Genomic DNA, 19,078 nt, shown 5'->3' with positions numbered 1-19,078 from the left:
CAAAAGATGTTTGAACTCCCCGCCAGCAAGAGGGGACGTCGCCAACTTCGTCAAACTAGTTGACCAAGTGAGTTCAAACTGAGTTTTTGAAGTCCTTTCAAACGCCCATTGGATGTAATCCGATGTGCCCATGACTTCGAATATTCTTTGGGTGGAGACTTTGAATATAACACAAAGTTTGTTTAAGAAATATTCAAAATACATTCAATAGAAATCAAACTGGCGGAGTTCAAATTCTATTTGAATGTTGACTTTGGGATACCTTTGGATTTCAATCAAAGCAAACTCGATTGAAATTTGAATGTACCTTGTAAAGCTACTCAATTCAAAATGAATTCAAACTGACTGGGAAGCAAACCGGGGCAATTGACCCCTCGCAGCCAACCCTCCTCCCCTCCGCAATTCCTTTGTTTACCTTGCTAGCATCCAAATGGCTCAGAGCCCTACAAGGGGCACTATTGTTATATTATTGCATGTCAAGATTGAAACAACATGCATGGAATTTGCTCCTGGTTGTGGTGTTCTTTAGGAGAAATAAATGAATTTGGTTGCGGGTTAGTGGGGTGGTCATTTTGAATGGACTCATTAATGCCCCCCCTCTCCTCCGCCTTCTTCTTCTTCTCCTCCGCCTCGCCTTCCTGATCCTGCGGCCGGTTCTCAAGGTATTGCTCGGCCACTGCCTTTGCCCCTAATGACTGCTCGCCCAGGTCCAACAGTAACAGCAGCTTGCACGCCGGCGGGCCCAAACAGAGGATTGCTAGTCTTCCAGACGCTTGCAGTTTTTGCAAATTCAACAGACTTGTCTTGGCCAACAAAACCGTGGTCAAGCATCCATAACTCAGAAGTTGATAACCTGGGTCAATGACAAACCCCCAATTCAGAGTTAGTATACAGCATCTTATTAAAGAGGGGCATTTCCTTGGACCGGCCTTCCAAGCTGAGGTTGCACCAGTCTGACTTGGACATAATATGTTGGTGATATTTGCATTCTGCAGAGAAATAAGTTCTGCCATCAAATCCCTGTCCATCAATCATCTCACCACATCTGTTGGGCAAAAGGGGCAGGATGATCATGAGCAAAGCCAAAGGAAGGTGGGTGTGGGAGGGAAATCAAGCACTCGCATGAGACAGAAGTTGCCCAACATGCATGAAAATGCCCAACGGAGTGAGAGACGTTGGAATAATTATTTAATAGGCTACTTTGAGAGGGTCTAGGTTGACCTCGGCATCAATCTCAGCATTCCTTGGGAGAGGATGGAGGACAATGGTATGCTTACAACAGATCTTGTGAACGTTGAAGAAGGCCTGAGATTGGTCACAAAAAAGCAATGATAAGGTGAGTTACGCTTGGTTCAGTGTGACGGCAGAGGAAAGGCGGTGATGCCAAGGAATTAAGAGACCAGTAAGCTCACCTGTGTGGGGTGTTCCCCTTCACCTGCATTGATGATCGGAACGGGAGAGACGTTGACAGCGTTTTGGGAGCTCCCAACAACTGGGTGTCCTTGCCTAAGCATCCAAGAGTTTGGATGGAGTCGTCGGAGCTTGGAGAGATTAGAGAATTGACACAGCAAACAGAGTCAACAAGACCGGGGAGCCTGATGTTCAGATACAAGGATTTAACATTGATCAAGCTGAATGAGAGTGTAGGGTATCTGGCGAGACCCTTGATCAAGGTTTTTGTGTTGTTTATGGTTATCAGGGGAATGAGGTGGTTGGAGGCGGCTGGGAGGCTGAGTTCACAATTTTTGTTCAGGGAGGCAATGTCTGAGGGGAGATAGGACATGTCGGCGTTGTTCGATTTGTGTTCAAATATTGCTGGTGTTGTTTGAATTATGTTCAAATATAGCGATACAAGTCAAAATTAATTTGAATACACAGCGGGACAAGTGGGATGTCAGGAGGGCGGCCGACCGGACGCCAGCAGGGCCCCGCAATAGTCGGACGCCCTGATGCCGCCGTAGGGCCACACGCCACCAGGGCGTCATCCAGCCCCACCCTGCCAACATCTTGGGTGGCGCACCTAGGTCAGCCCAGATGGGCGCCAACCCGACCAAGGCGCAGGGGGGGCGACCTCAGTGCGCCATGGCTGGATTTCCCGCGAGCGTCCATGCTGAGATCCTCAGGACATATGTCTGGGGATGACCTCACGGCGCCTATGGGGATGCGAGGGAGACGGGCTCGAGGACGGGAGGCTGCCCTAGCGCAACTGGGGTCACTGGGATGACAGGCCTTGATACAGTGCACCTGGGGCCGAGGTGGGTGTGTGTTGGCAGGCTGGGCCCCAGAGCTTCATCCAGGCATGATAGCGACAGCAGTCATACCAGCTGACTGGGGTAGCAACACTCGGCCTGGAGGCCAGCGTTGTGATACCGTGGTGCGGGCATCGGGCACGCAGTGGGTTGCCCAAAGGGCCTCACAGGCAATGGGGTCCTCAATAAAATGGTGAGGGATATCTGAGGTGATGATATTCCTAAACAGCAAGGGGGACATCTACTTAGATACAACCAGGGGCACATGTGGAGGGGGAGGGAAGGGGGGAGCTAACATCTGCACAAGTATTCTGGGAGGGAGGGGGAAGAGGACGGGAGAGTGGTCAGATGTCCGCAATCTTGGTGCAAATTCCTTGAAGTCTAGTTCTGCTGGGCAATCAAGGGTGGGCAAAAAATAATCAGTGTGTTGCCCAAGAGAATAGGGTCAAGTGGGTGGGCTCATGGGTGTGGCGGGGTGAACAGCGGCGGGCTGTGGAGGGGATGGTGACTGTGTTGGACTTCCCTTGGGGGTGCAAGTGTGTGGGCTCATGGGTGTGGCGGGGTGAACAACGGCGGGCTGTGGAGGGGATGGTGACTGTTGGACTTCCCTTGGGGGTGCAGTAACCTACATATTTATGTAAGTCGGAGGTATGAAGAGGCAAGGGAGGGTATTGGGGGCGGAGACGTGGGAGAGCTGCTGGGTGATCAAAGGAAGCTTCAACTTGGAGCTGGGTGATGATTCAATGAATATATATACCCAGGTGAGGGTTAGGTCTGGCACACAGCAAGACAAGCACCCGCTTTGCCGCATCAGTGGGGCCTAGCTGAGCCGCATTGCCGGAATATGTAGAGTGCCCACACATCCCACACTGTCCATGACGCGAGCCTGTTGCAACCAAGCCAACTGGATTGCGGCTCATGGGCCCTTTGATTGCCTGCACCTGGACGGGGAGCCCATTGGGTGTCCTAGCCGCTCCGGCGACCCCAGGACACAGTGGCGGCTGCCCATAACCAGTGGCGCCATCTGGACCCCTGCGTCAGCCAGGCAACCGGCATGGACGCCCCCCTGGCAGCCGGCGGTGATGCCTCCCCTACCGGGGCGTCACGCTGGCATCTCACCGGGGTGGCCATCTGGCGCCCAGGTTGGTGGCATTTCAGTGGCGCCCGAGGAGCGCCACCTATGCCCACAGTCCCGGTGGCGCCCCCTAGCATGACAGAGTGGCGCCTGTAATGCCCTGGGTCCCTGTCACGCCACCGTGGCGCATGGAGTGCTGGGATGCCAGCTGGATGCATCGGCTTTGCCCAATCTGCCCCGCTGTGTAGACTTCGAAAATCCTCCGGAGGGTAATCAAATGTTATTTGAATGGCAGTTGAATAAGGTTTTCACCGGTGTTTATCCGGCAACTCCCGCGGATATTCCGGATATTTGCCGGATTGAGTTTTCACTCAATTATTCCTCAAATTATTTCCCAATTCTTGGGAAAAAAATTGAGGAGTATTCAAAATCCCCTCAAGTGGGGCCACATCAAAGTTTTTTTGTTAATTTTCCTTCACTTTGAACGGCGTTCGGAAAAGATGCAAGGAAGTGCGTCTGTGGTGTACATGCATATGATATCAAACCAATCCCGGGACTTCACCGTAACCGCGATCAACCAACCCAGCACATATATGGTATTCAAAATTGCATATGTCACTATTTACATAAATCATAAACCAATTTTGGCTGGGAGATGTCAGTGTGCATAAAACATAAAGTGACATCTCCCAGCCAAAATTGCAGTTGATGATTTTATGTAAAAAAATCTTATGCAATTTTGAATACCATAACAGTTGTACACACCACACAACATACAAAAAATCACAACGGCTCAATCTGATCACTCCTCAACACTCCAACCACCATGTCTAATTGGGCTGACACCTCTTTGAACTCCGTTCACGCTTCCTCGAACGCGGCAAAAACTGCCCAAGACCCTGACACCGCCAACGTTATGATAGCCGCCAAAGATATGATAGCTGCTACTGCGGCCGCTCAATCCTGCAAGAAGATGGTTTTCGGGCTTCCGACCGTGGTCAAAAGTCCTCCGGCCGCCAATCAAGCGGCCGCCAATCAAGCTACTGAAACCATCAAACCCCCGACCGCGACCAAAGATATGATCGCCGCTTCCTCGGCCGCTCAAGCCTCCAAGAACATGTTTTTTGGCCTTCTTGCCGCCGGCGAAGCTCCTCCTGATGCAATTCCAGCAACTACTAACGTTGTAAAGGCCCCAAACCCAATCAAAGATTTCATAGATCCCTTCCTCCTTCAGCTTTCCGAATCTAAAGAAGAAATGAATATAAGCCCAAACAACCAACATACTGAAAAAGAGGAAGATGTAAATGGCGAGCTTGAGAAAGAAGATGATGATGATGAATTCGATGATGAGCTAGTTAGAGAAGACAAGGTTATCACAAAGTTTTTGAATTTATTAGAGTCTCAGCCTGGTGACGAACAACACAAAGAGATACCAATACCTGACCATATTTCGGCAGAGAATCTACCGGCCGAGATTGAATCTGAAGACAATCAAGATAGTGAATCCTCCGATTCCAAAGGCCAAGAGTCGCATGAAGGCATTCCTCCTCCTCCTGGTGGTATCTATGCGGATCCTGATTCCCTCAAGAGATCAGTCAAAGGATTCGCTCGACGCAAAGGCTACGCTATCACACTCATTTTGTTTATAATTCTCTTTATTTGTGATCGATCTCTTGTTATTTCTTCCTTTCTCTCAGTAATTGGATACTCTTGTTCATTATTGGTACATGCACAAATTTAGTGCCTTTTTGGCTTAACATACATATTTGGTAAGGAATAGGTGTGACGACTGCCAAAAGTCTGACACTCACAGACTGTTTTAGTTGGCCGACTCTCAAAAATAATAAAAAATAATAAAAAAATAATAAAATGATGTGGTTGAGGAAATTATCTCAGCGACTCCCAGTTGTGGCATTGCAATTGGGAGAGCAACTCCCAAAAAGTCCGCGACCAAGGAGATGGTCAAGGCGACCATTTCAGGACCGCCGGGCGCGGCCCCACGGACGTAACTCAATTCTGGGAGTCGTTTTCCTAGGGCCTGGGAGTCGTTTTCCAAGGCCCAATATTTTTATGATTTTATGATTTACTAGGGAAATGGCAGCTGCGCCGCGGGACTGCAACTGAATTTCAACAAAACCCCCCATGGAAATGGATGCAACCTCCCCAGGTTCCCTCTCATTGAACCAAGAATCATTTTTGTCCTCAACTCATTCATAGATTCTTCAGAAGAAAGGACACACACACTTGGTACATTAATACACCTTTGGATATATGATTTACCTTTGGCTAAACAATCAGTATAATTCAACATTGTGGCATGATTCAATAATTGAGAGACAAATGAGGGTATATCATCATGTGATACGTTACAATTTCATCTTTGGTTTGTGTTCTGAGAATTGCAGTTCTGGAAATGCTTCCTCTAGAATGTTCAGAGATAATGATGTTGAATCTGACAGTCTTGCCCCAGGAGACCACCAAAGGGGGGTCCATCCCAATCCCACTCCTTTTGCTGCCTCCATTCTTGTTGTAAAAACGGATCAGGGAGCTGAAATTGCATGTCACTAAGTGCCTAAGAGAGTCATCACCCAACGTACAAATGATTTAGGTTTCCTGTATAAATTTTGGGAAGTAATTAATTAAGCGGTTTTTATATACTACTAACCAAGTGCTCGGAAGTGCTGAAGACTTTTGATGGTTGCTGATTTCAGACCAAACATTGGGGCCGAGAACAAGAATTAATAAGGGGAGGAGTAGTTTATAGAGATCAGAAGTTCTCACAAAAGCCCAGAATAGATGGAGCAATTTATTGATTGTTGGGCGATGAATTTACATCTGATTGGTCAGTGATGATACCTAGATAAGTACCAAAGGAACTGGTGATCAACACGCAACCACCACACATACGCGACGAATCCTACAAGTCTTAAGCTATCGCAACCGGCCCCAGTCCTTTGGGTTAAGGCCACTTTGAAAGAAGACAGCTATGCATTGAAATTTGGAGAACAAAGATTCCATGACTAATTACTGTTCATTCTTCAAACCTCAGCTGTCAATAAATCATTTGGAGTTCTAAATAATTTGAAAATGCAATGCGTGGATTTCATCAACGCCAATAGGAAACCTGGTGGTCAGGATTAATTGGGAGAGGAGTGTTAAGAGAATAAAAGCAGCTCACATACTTCGTAGCTTGGCCTTTTTAAGAGAGCTCTTGTCATGAATCACTAACATCTTACAAACACCGTGAAGCTTTTCGACCGGCGATTCTCTGATATGACCGGGGCGCAAACCTCGACCGAAATTTCCACCCCAGAAAGATTGCTATCCGTTCCCCTTTTTACGAATTCCATATCTATCAAGGCTTCACTGTGTGCCAAGCATAAGAGCTCCCCACCGACAGGGACTAACTTATTTCTTGTTCTTTTTGCTCGGAGCACATAAAATCCTCCGACCACATACTTAGAAACTTTGTTCTCATTTTTCCCCGACTGAATATGAAAGAATTTGGCAAGCCGAGTTGAGTAAGGCAATCATGAGCCAGATCAAAACATGTGTGAGCATGTGTGCCTATTGTCCGTTGATGTCTCCTGCTCTGAATGGCGTCGAGCTCAGCAAGACTCTCAGTGAGAGGCCCCAGGGTCCCTACTGTTCCTAACTTAACACCAGTCCCCCACTTCGGAGGGCCCTGGTACAGCCTGGGCTGGCGTGAAGCACCCTCTCCTTCCTTCGTTCGAGAGGCTTAGTTAGGCTGGCTAATGTCCCCGCGCGGACTCCACGCCCAATTCTGTCAAGAGTTCCTCGTAGACTTGCGTTGTGCGCAAAGGGTGCTTTGCGCCAGCCCAGGCTCTACCAGGGCCCTCCGTTAGAAGCACAGCCCGATTAAGAGCGTGCTTACTGGTCGCCAGCCGAAGACAACATCAAGTCAACAACGTGGATGATGGGCTGCCTTGAAGCTCCACCGCACGATGGTTTCTTGGCCGACAATTGTTGATGTGGCTCTCGATGACTCCAGTTTGAGTGGCCCGTTTGGTCTGGGTGGGATGACGTCATCCGGCTGGTCCCGGGTGTTTTTCACATGGGTGCTGCTGTGGTCGCTGGGGAGGTGTCGGCTATAAATATTTTCTATCGTTCGCCCATCTTTCTGCTGATCGAGAACCAAACAGCATCTTTCTGCAAGGAAGTTTCCGGAGAAGCGAGTCTGTTTTGTTTTGTTTATTTTTATTTTTTTGTGTGACTTGCCTGTAACAAGTGACAGCTGATCGGCTGTTGACCAATTATAGCCAGCCTAAATACTCCCGTATCGTACCCCCCGGCATCCACCACTCCACCCTCTTGAACAAGCCGTCAGTCTTCTCCCTCTCTTCCTACCTCGCTACCTTATCCTTGACCACCCCTTTCATTGTCTCATAAACCCTCAGCATCCTCAGCCAACATGATCACCTGCCAAGTGCGTCGACTGTCCTCCAAGCCGGTCTTGCAGTCGCTCACCAGATCGTATGCAAGCGTAAGTCACACCACCACTGTCTATCGATCTCCCAATTAACTCTGATGATCGCACTCCATGTCGCTCACCACTTCCTTCCGTCTTCCTCATCTATCCACCCCTCTCACCTCGGCAGCATGCATCCAAGATCGGAGACACAAAGGTTTCCATGTCAAACCTCGAAAAGGAGAAATACATCAACTACCAACGTATCGAGGACAACCTTCAAGTCGTCCGTCGACGGTAAGTCATCCGCTCTGTATATCCCAGTTATCTCATAATTATCTAATGTGCGCATCATCCCTGCCACCTCTCGCGCCCATCCCTTCATCATCACAGTCTCAATCGCCCCTTGACCCTTTCCGAAAAAGTCCTCTACGGACATCTCGATAATCCGCAAGAGGCAGACATCCGTCGGGGAGCCTCTTACCTTAAGTTGCGCCCAGACGTAAGTATAACTTTTTCTTCTCTTGGCATTATCTCACTTCTACTTAACAGCCCACGCTGATCAAACCTGTTGAGATTCTTAGCGAGTTGCTTGTCAAGATGCCACAGCCCAGATGGCCTTACTCCAATTCATGACGGCCGGCTTACCCGAGGTAGCGGTGCCGACAACGGTGCACTGTGACCACTTGATCGAGGCGCAGATCGGAGGGACCAAAGATCTGGCGCGAGCGGTGGCGACAAACAAGGAGGTATACGACTTCCTAGCCTCGTGCTCGGCCAAGTACGGCATCGGCTTCTGGCGCCCCGGCTCCGGGATCATCCACCAGATCATCTTCGAAAACTATGCGTTCCCCGGCGGATTGATGATCGGTACCGATTCCCACACCCCCAACGCCGGTGGATTGGGCATGATCGCCGTCGGTGTCGGTGGCGCTGATGCCGTCGATGTCATGGCCAACTTGCCTTGGGAGTTGAAATGTCCCAAAGTGATCGGTGTCAAGTTGACTGGAAAAATCTCTGGCTGGACAAGCCCCAAAGGTCAGTCATCGCGCGATTCTATCTTACTTGGAGGTGGATGGATGGTGACCATCAGCCGGTTGACGAATGCTTGCTTAATCAATGTAGATGTCATTCTCAAGGTTGCCGGCATCCTGACCGTCAAGGGTGGAACTGGGGCGATCGTCGAGTATTTCGGACCGGGTGTCGAATCCTTATCAGCCACCGGAATGGGCACGATTTGCAACATGGGTGCCGAGATTGGCGCCACCACCTCAATGTTCCCCTACAACCGCCGCATGGCCGATTACCTGAACGCTACCAAGCGTAGCAACATCGCCAAATACGCCGATCAGTTCAAGCACAACTTGCAGAGTGACGAGGGAGCTGAATACGACGAAATGATTGAAATCAACTTGAATGAATTAGAACCTCACATCAACGGGCCGGTATGTTTCCTCTAATCCCTGCTTGAATCCGTCGCTTTGCTGATGATCGGCGTCCACGTCTGCTCGTGTTTTTTTTTTTTCCATCTGCAGTACACACCTGATCTTGCCACGCCTCTATCCGCGTTTGCCAAGACAGTTGAAGAAAAGGGCTGGCCTAAGGAATTGAAGGTTGCTCTGATCGGCTCTTGCACCAATTCCTCTTACGAGGACATGTCCCGAGCGGCCTCGATTGCCAAGGAAGCACACGACCACGGCTTGAACGTCAAGTCGAAGTTCACCATCACTCCCGGCTCCGAACAGATCCGTGCAACGATCGCCCGTGACGGCCAAATGGAAGTCTTGGAAAACGTCGGCGGCTTGGTACTAGCTAATGCTTGCGGACCTTGCATTGGTCAATGGGATCGACAAGATGTCAAGAAGGGCGACGTATGTTTTCTCTCTCTCTCTCTTTTTCCTTTCTGAATAGCAAATTGGAAATGTCGTATCGGGACCGAAGCTCATCTCATATTACCCCCCACCAGGTTAACTCCATCATCACATCCTACAACCGAAACTTCACCGGGCGAAACGATGCGAATCCGTCCACTCACGCGTTTGTAGCCTCACCAGACCTGGTCACTGCGATGGCCTTCGCTGGAGACTTGACTTTCAACCCGATGAAGGATACGTTGAAAGGCAAGGATGGAAAGGAGTTCCGATTCTCCGACCCAAGTGGAAAGGAATTGCCTCCCCGAGGCTACGACCCAGGAGAGAACACCTACCAATCCCCGCCCGCAGACCGCCAATCAGTCCAGGTTGCGGTATCACCCTCGAGTGATCGACTTCAAGTCCTAAAACCGTTCAAGGCTTGGGACGGTAAGGACCCCGCCAACATGCCAGTCTTGATCAAGGCATCTGGCAAATGCACTACCGACCACAGTTGCGTATCTTTCTCTATCTCCCTTATTGAGTTGCCGGGCCAGCTTTGTTAACGCCTAACATCGTGTCTTTAGTTTCTGCTGGTGGACCATGGTTGAAGTACCGAGGTCACCTTGAAAACATCTCCCAGAACATGTTGATCGGGGCGATCAACGAGGCAAACGGCAAGCCGAACGAGGTCTTGAACCAAGAGACTGGCAAGTGGGGCGGCGTGCCCGAAGTCGCGGCCTACTACCGCGACCATGACATTCCTTGGTGTACGTCTCTTTCATATCCGAAGACAGTCGCTTGCTGGCGAGGCAGTTGTTGATTTTGCCTTCTTTCTCTTAGGCGTCGTCGGCGACCAAAACTACGGTGAAGGATCGTCCCGTGAACATGCCGCACTCGAGCCCCGATTCATGGGTGGTGTGGCTGTGATCACCCGGTCATTTGCCCGTATCCGTGAGTGATCTACTAGTTGAGAGTTTTTATTGGGATGGGGGAAGGATTGATCGGTTCTATGTGGATTGCAGACGAGACGAACTTGAAGAAGCAAGGCATGCTCCCGTTGAACTTCGAGAACCCAGCGGACTACGAGAAAGTGCAGCCGGACGACCGGATCGACCTCCAGGGGATCACCGGCCTCAAGGAGGGCAGCAAGGTCACGATGATCGCCAAACATAAAGACGGCTCGGTCGACAAGATCCCGCTCACTCATACCTTCAACCAGGGTCAGATCGAGTGGTTCAAGGCTGGGTCCGCACTCAACTTGATGGGCAAATCTAAAAAGTAATCGGCCCGTCTCTCGGGACCGTCGTACCTCTCACATTACAAAACAAGCAAACCCCAAAATGAAGATTGTGTTGCATATATTATAAGAGAGAATGATTGTTTTGAAGAAAAAGAAAAAATTGTCTGCTTTCTCAGTACTCTGCATTGTTTGTGGCCGCCCCGCCGAGACCTGATGTGTGTTTCTTTAATGTTCTTATGTATTGCGTCCCCCCCTCATCGCTCCGTTCTTCGCCACTTTTACTCGTCTAGATATATACATTTTTTGAAGAAATCGTTCGGTTCTTTCCGCCTTTTTTTGGTGTTCGTGTGTGTGCGCATGTGTGTGTGTGTGAGAGGAGAGGGAGAGGACGAGACTAAGGCTGTGCCCCGAAAGTCGCGAGACTGACTAATCGAGGCGCGAAGCGTGTCCGAAGGAGAGGCTTGCCTCTAATGTCACATCATTGGCCCTGAGATTTTCTAGTATAAAACACCTGTTTTCTTGTCAAAATGTTTTTATAAGTGTTGTATTTCATTTAACAAAACAGAGTAGATTTAACAAAGCAGAGTAGACAGACTTGTAGCCTGCAATCTCAGCTTTCTTTTCATGGTTTTTTACCAACTTTGCCCTCAGTAGTACTCGTCCAATCCATTTTTCATGAAGCGATGGTTCAGCTGTTTTTTTTTTTGTTGAGAAATTTATGCATGCATAAATGTGAAGTCATGAAGTCATAAACCTTTGTTGGCTGGGAAAGCAAATGATTACATGAGCAGATTCAAACAAAGTTTGTTGAATTTATGCATGCAAAAATTTCAACTTTTTTGATTCCAGAAGTGGAATCCTTGAATTTTTACCCCAGACTGCCATCATGATGGACGCACCCAGGTGTCAGGATGCCGGTCCTCCCCGCGGCCAGCATTTTTTTTTTTTTGCTACCAAATGGCTTGGCTGGTAGCATCCTGTAAGCGACTGCACTTGTGGGGATGGATATCCACCTGTCCAACCTTGTTGTTGGAACTTCCCTCCAAAGAAGCCAAGCTTTTTCGGAATGGCTGTAATTGATGACAAAATACTGCAGGTTGGGGGGATAGGGCTGAGGGGGGAGATTGATTTACAAAGGCACCAGGTATAGGGAGTAAAGCGGTGGAGAGGTTTAGTGTTAGCTGGCAAATGACCTTAAATGGGGTGGGGGTGGGGGGGAGGGGTAACCTATGTACACTGGTGCCTGAATGTATGGTAGAGTAGATCCGGGTACCCACAACGCGGTCCAGGTACCGCCTGTTTTTTTTGCCCAAAACAGACACCCGGACCCAGACCCGGACACGCCTGGGCGGGTACCCGGATATTTTTTGCGGGTACCCGCCAGTACCTGCTGATCAGTGAGCGGCCTCCGTGACCATTCCCACAACAACTGTGGCGCCGAGAGCATGACCAGCGGCCCCGCGTACTCCCCCCAGAGCGCCAACTGGGCCTGTTTGCCTTTGGCGTGGACCCCAATTCTCTGTAACCCTCCTTGGGACCCCTCATCTCTAATGTATGGTGTACAGTGTTGCAGCCACCTCAGCCTCTAGCTAAAACAAACAACATCATTGGTACAAAAAATGACTAAAACGTTTACAGGACCATACATGTTGTATACTGAAAGGGAAATGTCTACCAATGATATCATATACAGCATTGCAGGCACAGAAACATGATAGTGAACGAAACAATTCAAATTGGCATGGAGATATCTGATCAGGAGAGTTGGGATGTGTGTTCAAAATCACTCTATTTTTGAACAAATTTCATCTCACAACTATGCCAAGAAGATTTGAATATCTCCCTGTGTTATTTTCCTTGATTGCCAACTGTTATGCAACTGAAGAATCAGATGTCAATCATCTGGCATCTTTTTATTGGAATAGTGAATCTCCTAAAGCCAATGAAATAGACCACTCAATTTCCACTGTTGGATTGGCTGACAACTTTTCTTACAATCCACCTTTTGACAGCTTTAAGGGAAAAGAGTCTTTTGGATATGTTTTTAATGATATTCCTTCTACTTCTGGAGTTCCTGGGTATTTTGAAAGTTATCCTAGCCTTCATCCACCTTTAAATCATATTGGAGCTCCAGTTTATCAAGGAGGTGCCAATTTACTGGATATTCAACCCAACATAGTCAAAGAATTTGCATCAGAAGATCTCAATCAACAACTTCATTTTCCCCTTGGAGAGAATTCAGATTCTCATTGGAACCAGAATGTGTATCTTAAGCGCAAAGTAGATGAACTTGGAGAAACTTCAGGAGGCTTACCCAAGAGTCTGAAAACGTGGTGTGATTTTGAAAACATCTCAGCTTATGCTAATTTGCTTGAACCTGGTAATGCATGTTTAGCAAGTGCAGCAGGGCATTTCATCCCTTCTTCCACTACATCCAATGAATTGTTTCATCAAAAAATTGGAGCTCAATATATCCTCCCAAGTGGTATGGATTCAGCACCCCAAGATGCTATTGGCTCTTCTAAATCAGAAATGAAAATCAATACTTCACAGGATCCCACTTCTTCTTGGTTTGATTTGATCAATGTTGGATTTAATCCTGTATTTCCAAAATATTCATTTGAAAACCCAGCTAATTCTAGGGACTACTCCAGTGCTCAAAATATTGGTCTTCATTCTGAAGTATTAAGCCAGCTTGGTCAAGAAAAAAGGGGTGCCATTTGTACTTATGACAAAAACCTCAAGGCAGATCATTCAAAAAAACACATAAATCCAGAGCTTGTTTGCAAAGATAATGGAGAATCCCTCCTCAAGTACAGAAACTTTTTTTTGAATAATGAAAATTACATCCCCAGTCAAAATACAATCAGGAATAAATTCAACTTGGATAAAAAACTTATTTTTGATTGCAATATTTTCAAGAATGCAAAATTAACTCTGGGGAATGAAATTGTGAATTTAATACAACGTTTTACACAAAAAGGATCTACAGATGGTAAATTGGTTATGACAGAAGAAACTTTTGAAAATGCAGAATATGGCCATGTAATCTGTCAAATTGTTGCCCATACATTTACTAAATTTCCTCACAACAGCAATTCAGAAGAAAGACCATGCATTTCATTGTGGCAGGCTCAAGAAATACTTTGCAACAGTCAGCAGAGTTGGTATGCACATTGGCTTGGGCCAACAAATTCTATAAATGAAATATGTAGCAAAGGAATCATAGATAGTCCCAAGGCCATTTTCAAGAAAATCACTGTAATATACCTGTTCTATGTGGAGATGATCAGTACAATCATACCTAGATCAGAGTATGGTAAAAATTTAGCCTTGGAGCTAGAAAGGGCCCTTATTGTTTTGGAAGAAATAATAAATGAAGATGAAAAAATGAATGAGATAAATGAGAAAAACTACAAAGAGAAATCAACAAAAAAAGCCAAGAGGTTACATGGGGTAAATGATTTGATGGCAGCTGTTTGGAATTATTTGAATATTTGGATTAGAGGTAATCGTCAAGATATTTTGGATAAGTTATCAAATTTATCTATCAGTCTTGGAACAATGAAGAAATTTTTCAATCTTATATTCCGTCTTTCCATTGAGGGTCTTACTTTTCAAATTGAAGAGGACATGATTGATGGAGAGCATGGAACATCTCATATTTTATTGAGAAACCTTGGTCAAGCAAAGAGAGCTCCCATTGATTTTTATGAAAAGTAAATCAGCCCAAAGACTTCAAACAATTCCAACAATTTAGTGCAGGTGTCCGCTGATAATGAAAGGTTGTTTCCAAATTCCAGAAATTTTTTAAAGAATGATGAAATTGACATACCCAGTCAAAATTTGATAAGAAAGAAATTCAGACTGTCCAATAAACTGAATTTTGATTGGGATCTCCTCATCAATGTAGATTCACCAGAGGCTGCTGGTATTAGGGATCTCATCAAATCACTTCCATCACAAGGAAATTCAGAGAGAAAGTTGGTTATTGCAGAGGAGAATTTCAAGCATCAAAATTATTGTTGCATCTTCCGTGAAATTGCTGCTAAAGCAATAGCTGAACATTCACGTAAAAATTCAGAAAGGAAACCATACATTTCTTTGTGGCAAGCTCAGCAAGTACTTTTTAGAAGTCAAAATGATTGGTATGCACACTGGTTTGGACAAAAGAATCCTCAATTTGAAAATAAAATCCCAGGAATCATTTATAGTCCAACATTTATGGTTCAAAAAATTACTACTACATACCTTCTCTATGTAGAGATGATCAGCACAATCATTCCCAGATCACATCATGCTAATAATGTAGCTTCAGAAATGGAACAGGCCTTTTTAACATTGGAGGAAATATGCACAAATCAAGATCAAACTAATGAGAGAATTGAAAAACTGAGGAAAATTCTAAAAGGTAATTATAAAAGGTTACATGGTATTAATGTCATTATGGCAACTGTTTGGAATTTGCTCAAGATGTGGCTTGAAAAAAATCATCAAGATTTTCTAGACACATTAACCAAAGGTTCTATTAGCTTTGAAATGATTAAGAAGTTCTTCAACCTAATATTTTGTCTTTCCATCCATGATCTCACTGCTCAAATACACAAAGATATGATTGATGTATAGCATGTTATATCCAATAATATATCTACACAAGCATCAGGCGTCTTTGCTGCAGCTGCTGTACTTACAGAGGTCTAGCTCAATCATTGTTGTTGCTCATCATGACCACTTTCATTTTCACAAGCATTACAAATTAGGATATACTCCTATGCTTTATTCATCTCTATCATTTGTATTGCATGCTTTTTTAATATTAAAAAGGTCATCCTGCAAAGATAGAGATAATGATGCACTGCAAAAGTAAAATCCACAAACACCTGAGCATCTCTAATCTATGCTGGAAATGGTTCCCAGGAACAGAGAACTCACCTTATAAAGGTGCCCATATTGGAAGGGTGTTGTTTCATTCTGTGTGCAGATCCAATTGGATTGGATTCACACTGTCATGGATTGTGGTATATGCCTGTTAAAAATGGCAACATTGGAAGACTTTGGTTCTGTAGCCCTCTACAGAGCCAGATATTCAATGCAGATTTCTGAGGGGAAGGTTAGTCCAAGACGCTGCAGATCTGACTCTGTAACCCCCTACAGAGTTCAGGGGAAGTTCTTAAGAGCAGTGCACCACAGATGCGGGCGTCGGGGATATCAGCCCCCGTCCCAACCCCGGGCCGGCTGGAACACCTGGATCGACTGTGACAATGATCTCTTCCACACAGATCATATTACGATGAGATCCAGCGGCACACCCAGGGCTAACCCCGCGAAGAAGGCATCTGGCTAATTTACTCCATATGTATCGGCCGCTTCGACACCCCCGCCTCTCTTAGTTTGTTGAAAGAGCGTCAGTTTAACCGTTTCTATATCTTCATAAGCATTCCCTTACTCCTGCATCTCACCTCTTCACTAATCGTGGAACCAGGTAGCTTCAAGGTTGCGATGAGAATAGCATTCGGCTTGGTACTCTGCGATGACGACGGTACCCCTATCGATCTGGGCGTTGAACCCCTCAAGTGTTCTAAACCAAGCTCAACTTCTGAAGCTGTGAAAACGAATTAAACTTGCTGATGTTGCTCATTCTACAGTTCGACGCTCAAAAATACGTTAGCGTGGTCTGCCTGGTCAATCTCGGTGTCGTTCTACGGCAGTAAATCCGACCGCATACGACTAGTGTACACAGCCCAGAGCCAGGCCGCAATCGTTGGATAAGCCGGCCAGCCTCTGTAACCTCGCTGAGCAGCGCGTACCCTCCATCACCACCCGTCGTCTTATATGCAGCTACGGTTCCCTCAACCATCACATATACATCATACCTTGATCCCAGTTCCGAGCTTTCTCCGATACACTCACTGAAATTGGATCGCGTGCCTTCCGTTATCCTCACTGGTAAGTGAACTGATAAACAAGTCTGTCAATGTTCCTACATAAACATTCACCTCTGAGATCTCGCTTTTGAACGACATGGCTACTATCTGCAGCGGATTCGTAAAACCATCGGCTAGAATTTCAACCAATGCGAGCAAGCTGTCGGACTGTAATGATGATAATCCTTGGGGCATCACAAACAGGTCGATTAGCTTAGTCGGTAGAGCGTGGTACTAATACCCAGTAGGCTCACAGGGTCCGCTGCAATGTCATGCCAAGGTCGTGGGTTCGATCCCCACATTGACCAATCCTTTTTAGTATTTCAAAGGTCAGCATTGTTCTTTTGTGCCTTAGCAGTCTTGAGTGATGGCTCTGCATGGAGGTGGCTAACTGGGACAAGGCATCTAAGCTAGGCTTAAGGTTGTCATGCCAAATGTAAGTATGACCCTGCCTCTTGCTTGAATTCACATATGAATCTGTATTGGAAGACTCTGGAGAATGTCAAAACAGACCAATAAATGGAGGACTTCCCATCAATCTGGAAGGCCTTCCAGAGTCAGATATCTCCAGATTCCAGAGTTCCACCCACATCTTGCCAGATCTCCTTTCCTGTTGCCCGCACCCCTCAGATTTATTCTACATCCCCATATATGTATGTACCCAGGCTGCTGGTGCCAAACATATCACTTTGTCATAAGATCAACTCCGGCTTTTCAGCTCTGGAGACAACTCAATCAACGTGTACTTGGATTTTTGATGGACAACTCTAAAGACCAAAAACAACATCTGATTTGGCGTCAATTCCAGCAGCTACGGGTTTGTGAAAACCGGGAAGCAGAGGAAGCCATTCTTCTCTTCATGGCCTTGGGGTGCGGGGGCGGTCCAATGCAACGCTTAAGGACATACCTCACTCGTGGTGATCTAGCGGGGGACCCACTCGTGGACAGTGCGTGGGTGTGGATGTACCGCCGGAAAAACAACCGAGCTTTTATAACAACAACCTTGACGTCAGGACCTTTTGCTAGATCCTGGGACCTTTCTCATTCCGCTGGACTGAGGAAACAATTCCAAGAGCGGACGTGAATCCAAACGGTGAGCCTCAGGTTGGGTGGCGTGTGATGCTGCTGGGTGTCTGGGATTGGTTTTGCATTGGTTGAGCTCGACAATGGCGGCGTAAACCCTCCAGCAAATTTTCTCCTTAACCCCGGCTGTCTGCTCTCGTTATCTCTTGTGTGGTATTCAAATTTTGCTTGAGGTACTCAAGAGTCTCCAAAATGCACGGATCACCTGGCCATCAACCTTGGATACCATCCAGCCTTTTGCAGACTATCAAGAAGAAATTTCCACTCCTCAAAGGCTGTTTTGGATTTTTTGATGGCTTGAACTTGCCGGTGCTAGTGTCTGATAATGATGAGTAAGTGAGAGTTTTTGCTTCAGTTTTTTCTTCCGGCCTCTATTGATCTCATTTCTTTTTTTTTGGACAAAGTGTTCAGAATGCATACTACAATGGGTGGACATGTTCACACTATTGCAGTTGCATCCTGGCGTTTGCTCCAGATGGAACCATAATGTACGCTATCCCAAACGCACCCGGATTGTGGCATGATTCGGCTATCACAGGCCCTCTTTATGACAAGCTCCTCCACAATGCGCCAACGGGATTTTGTATCTTGAGTGATACGGCGTTCCCTCGCAAGTCCAAACGGCTCCAAAGCCGCATACTGGCTCCGGCAAAAAGAGGTGATTGCCTTCCTTTGACACCACAATTGTACGCACAACTCAAGCTTCTGAACAAACAGGTGGTTTCAGCTTGCCAGGCCGCGGAGTGGGGAATGCATTCACTCGAAGGCTCATTTGCACAACTGAAGCTCCCTTTACTGGCATCTGATCATTGGTTCCGTGCCAATGTCCTTCAAGTAGTGTGCCGTTTGCATCAGCTCTGTTGTCGGATGGTTAAGCTCAATCAAATCCAGACAGTTTACGACTTGGTGTGGGACAAACTGCATGTAGTATCAAGGGAATTCCATAAAATGCTTTTTAAGCTATCGAAAAACAATGCCACATGAGCCGTTACTACGGTGACTGGTTATGACTTCCAATATTTATATTTTTTCAAACCTTTTTTTGTTTGCTCATGTCTTTTTGATGCATCTGAAGATCTCACTCAAAAAAAGAATTGTGCTTGAGTCAAACAAATGAATCAAAAATTGATTATTCATATTTGCCTTGATGTATTTGAGCATTTTTGATCATACACTTTCATACATTGTGAGCACTTTCACAAGGACAAAATGAGACTTATTTACT

The 19,078-nt window shown here is 46.5% G+C and overlaps 4 protein-coding genes across 4 annotated transcripts; 3 read left to right on the top strand and 1 right to left on the bottom strand.

Annotated features, from left to right (window-relative positions):
* Positions 1-1,188: 1,188 nt before the first annotated feature.
* PtA15_1A739 (uncharacterized protein) lies at positions 1,189-1,514 on the bottom strand (the record flags this gene model as incomplete). The annotated part of the gene is made up of 2 exons (XM_053165797.1): positions 1,189-1,305; positions 1,413-1,514. 2 exons carry the CDS (start codon positions 1,512-1,514, stop codon positions 1,189-1,191), a joined length of 219 nt encoding a protein of 72 aa, XP_053016953.1.
* Positions 1,515-4,150: 2,636 nt separating this feature from the next.
* On the top strand, positions 4,151-5,065 carry PtA15_1A738 (uncharacterized protein; the record flags this gene model as incomplete). Its single annotated transcript, XM_053165796.1, has 1 exon — positions 4,151-5,065. The coding sequence occupies one exon, from the start codon at positions 4,151-4,153 to the stop codon at positions 5,063-5,065; it is 915 nt and encodes a 304-aa protein (XP_053016952.1).
* Positions 5,066-7,756: 2,691 nt separating this feature from the next.
* PtA15_1A737 (uncharacterized protein) lies at positions 7,757-10,888 on the top strand (the record flags this gene model as incomplete). Its single annotated transcript, XM_053165795.1, has 10 exons — positions 7,757-7,828; positions 7,944-8,050; positions 8,147-8,255; positions 8,338-8,791; positions 8,879-9,198; positions 9,289-9,624; positions 9,720-10,116; positions 10,191-10,373; positions 10,447-10,557; positions 10,629-10,888. The coding sequence occupies 10 exons, from the start codon at positions 7,757-7,759 to the stop codon at positions 10,886-10,888; spliced, it is 2,349 nt and encodes a 782-aa protein (XP_053016951.1).
* Positions 10,889-16,345: 5,457 nt separating this feature from the next.
* Positions 16,346-16,557, top strand: PtA15_1A736 (uncharacterized protein; the record flags this gene model as incomplete). Its single annotated transcript, XM_053165794.1, has 2 exons — positions 16,346-16,450; positions 16,492-16,557. 2 exons carry the CDS (start codon positions 16,346-16,348, stop codon positions 16,555-16,557), a joined length of 171 nt encoding a protein of 56 aa, XP_053016950.1.
* Positions 16,558-19,078: the final 2,521 nt, after the last annotated feature.

This window comes from Puccinia triticina, chromosome 1A (assembly GCF_026914185.1).
Source record: "Puccinia triticina chromosome 1A, complete sequence".
Taxonomy (NCBI): domain Eukaryota; kingdom Fungi; phylum Basidiomycota; class Pucciniomycetes; order Pucciniales; family Pucciniaceae; genus Puccinia; species Puccinia triticina.
The sequence above is the reverse complement of the archived record's forward strand: the minus strand, read 5'-3'. Positions and strand labels throughout refer to the sequence as shown.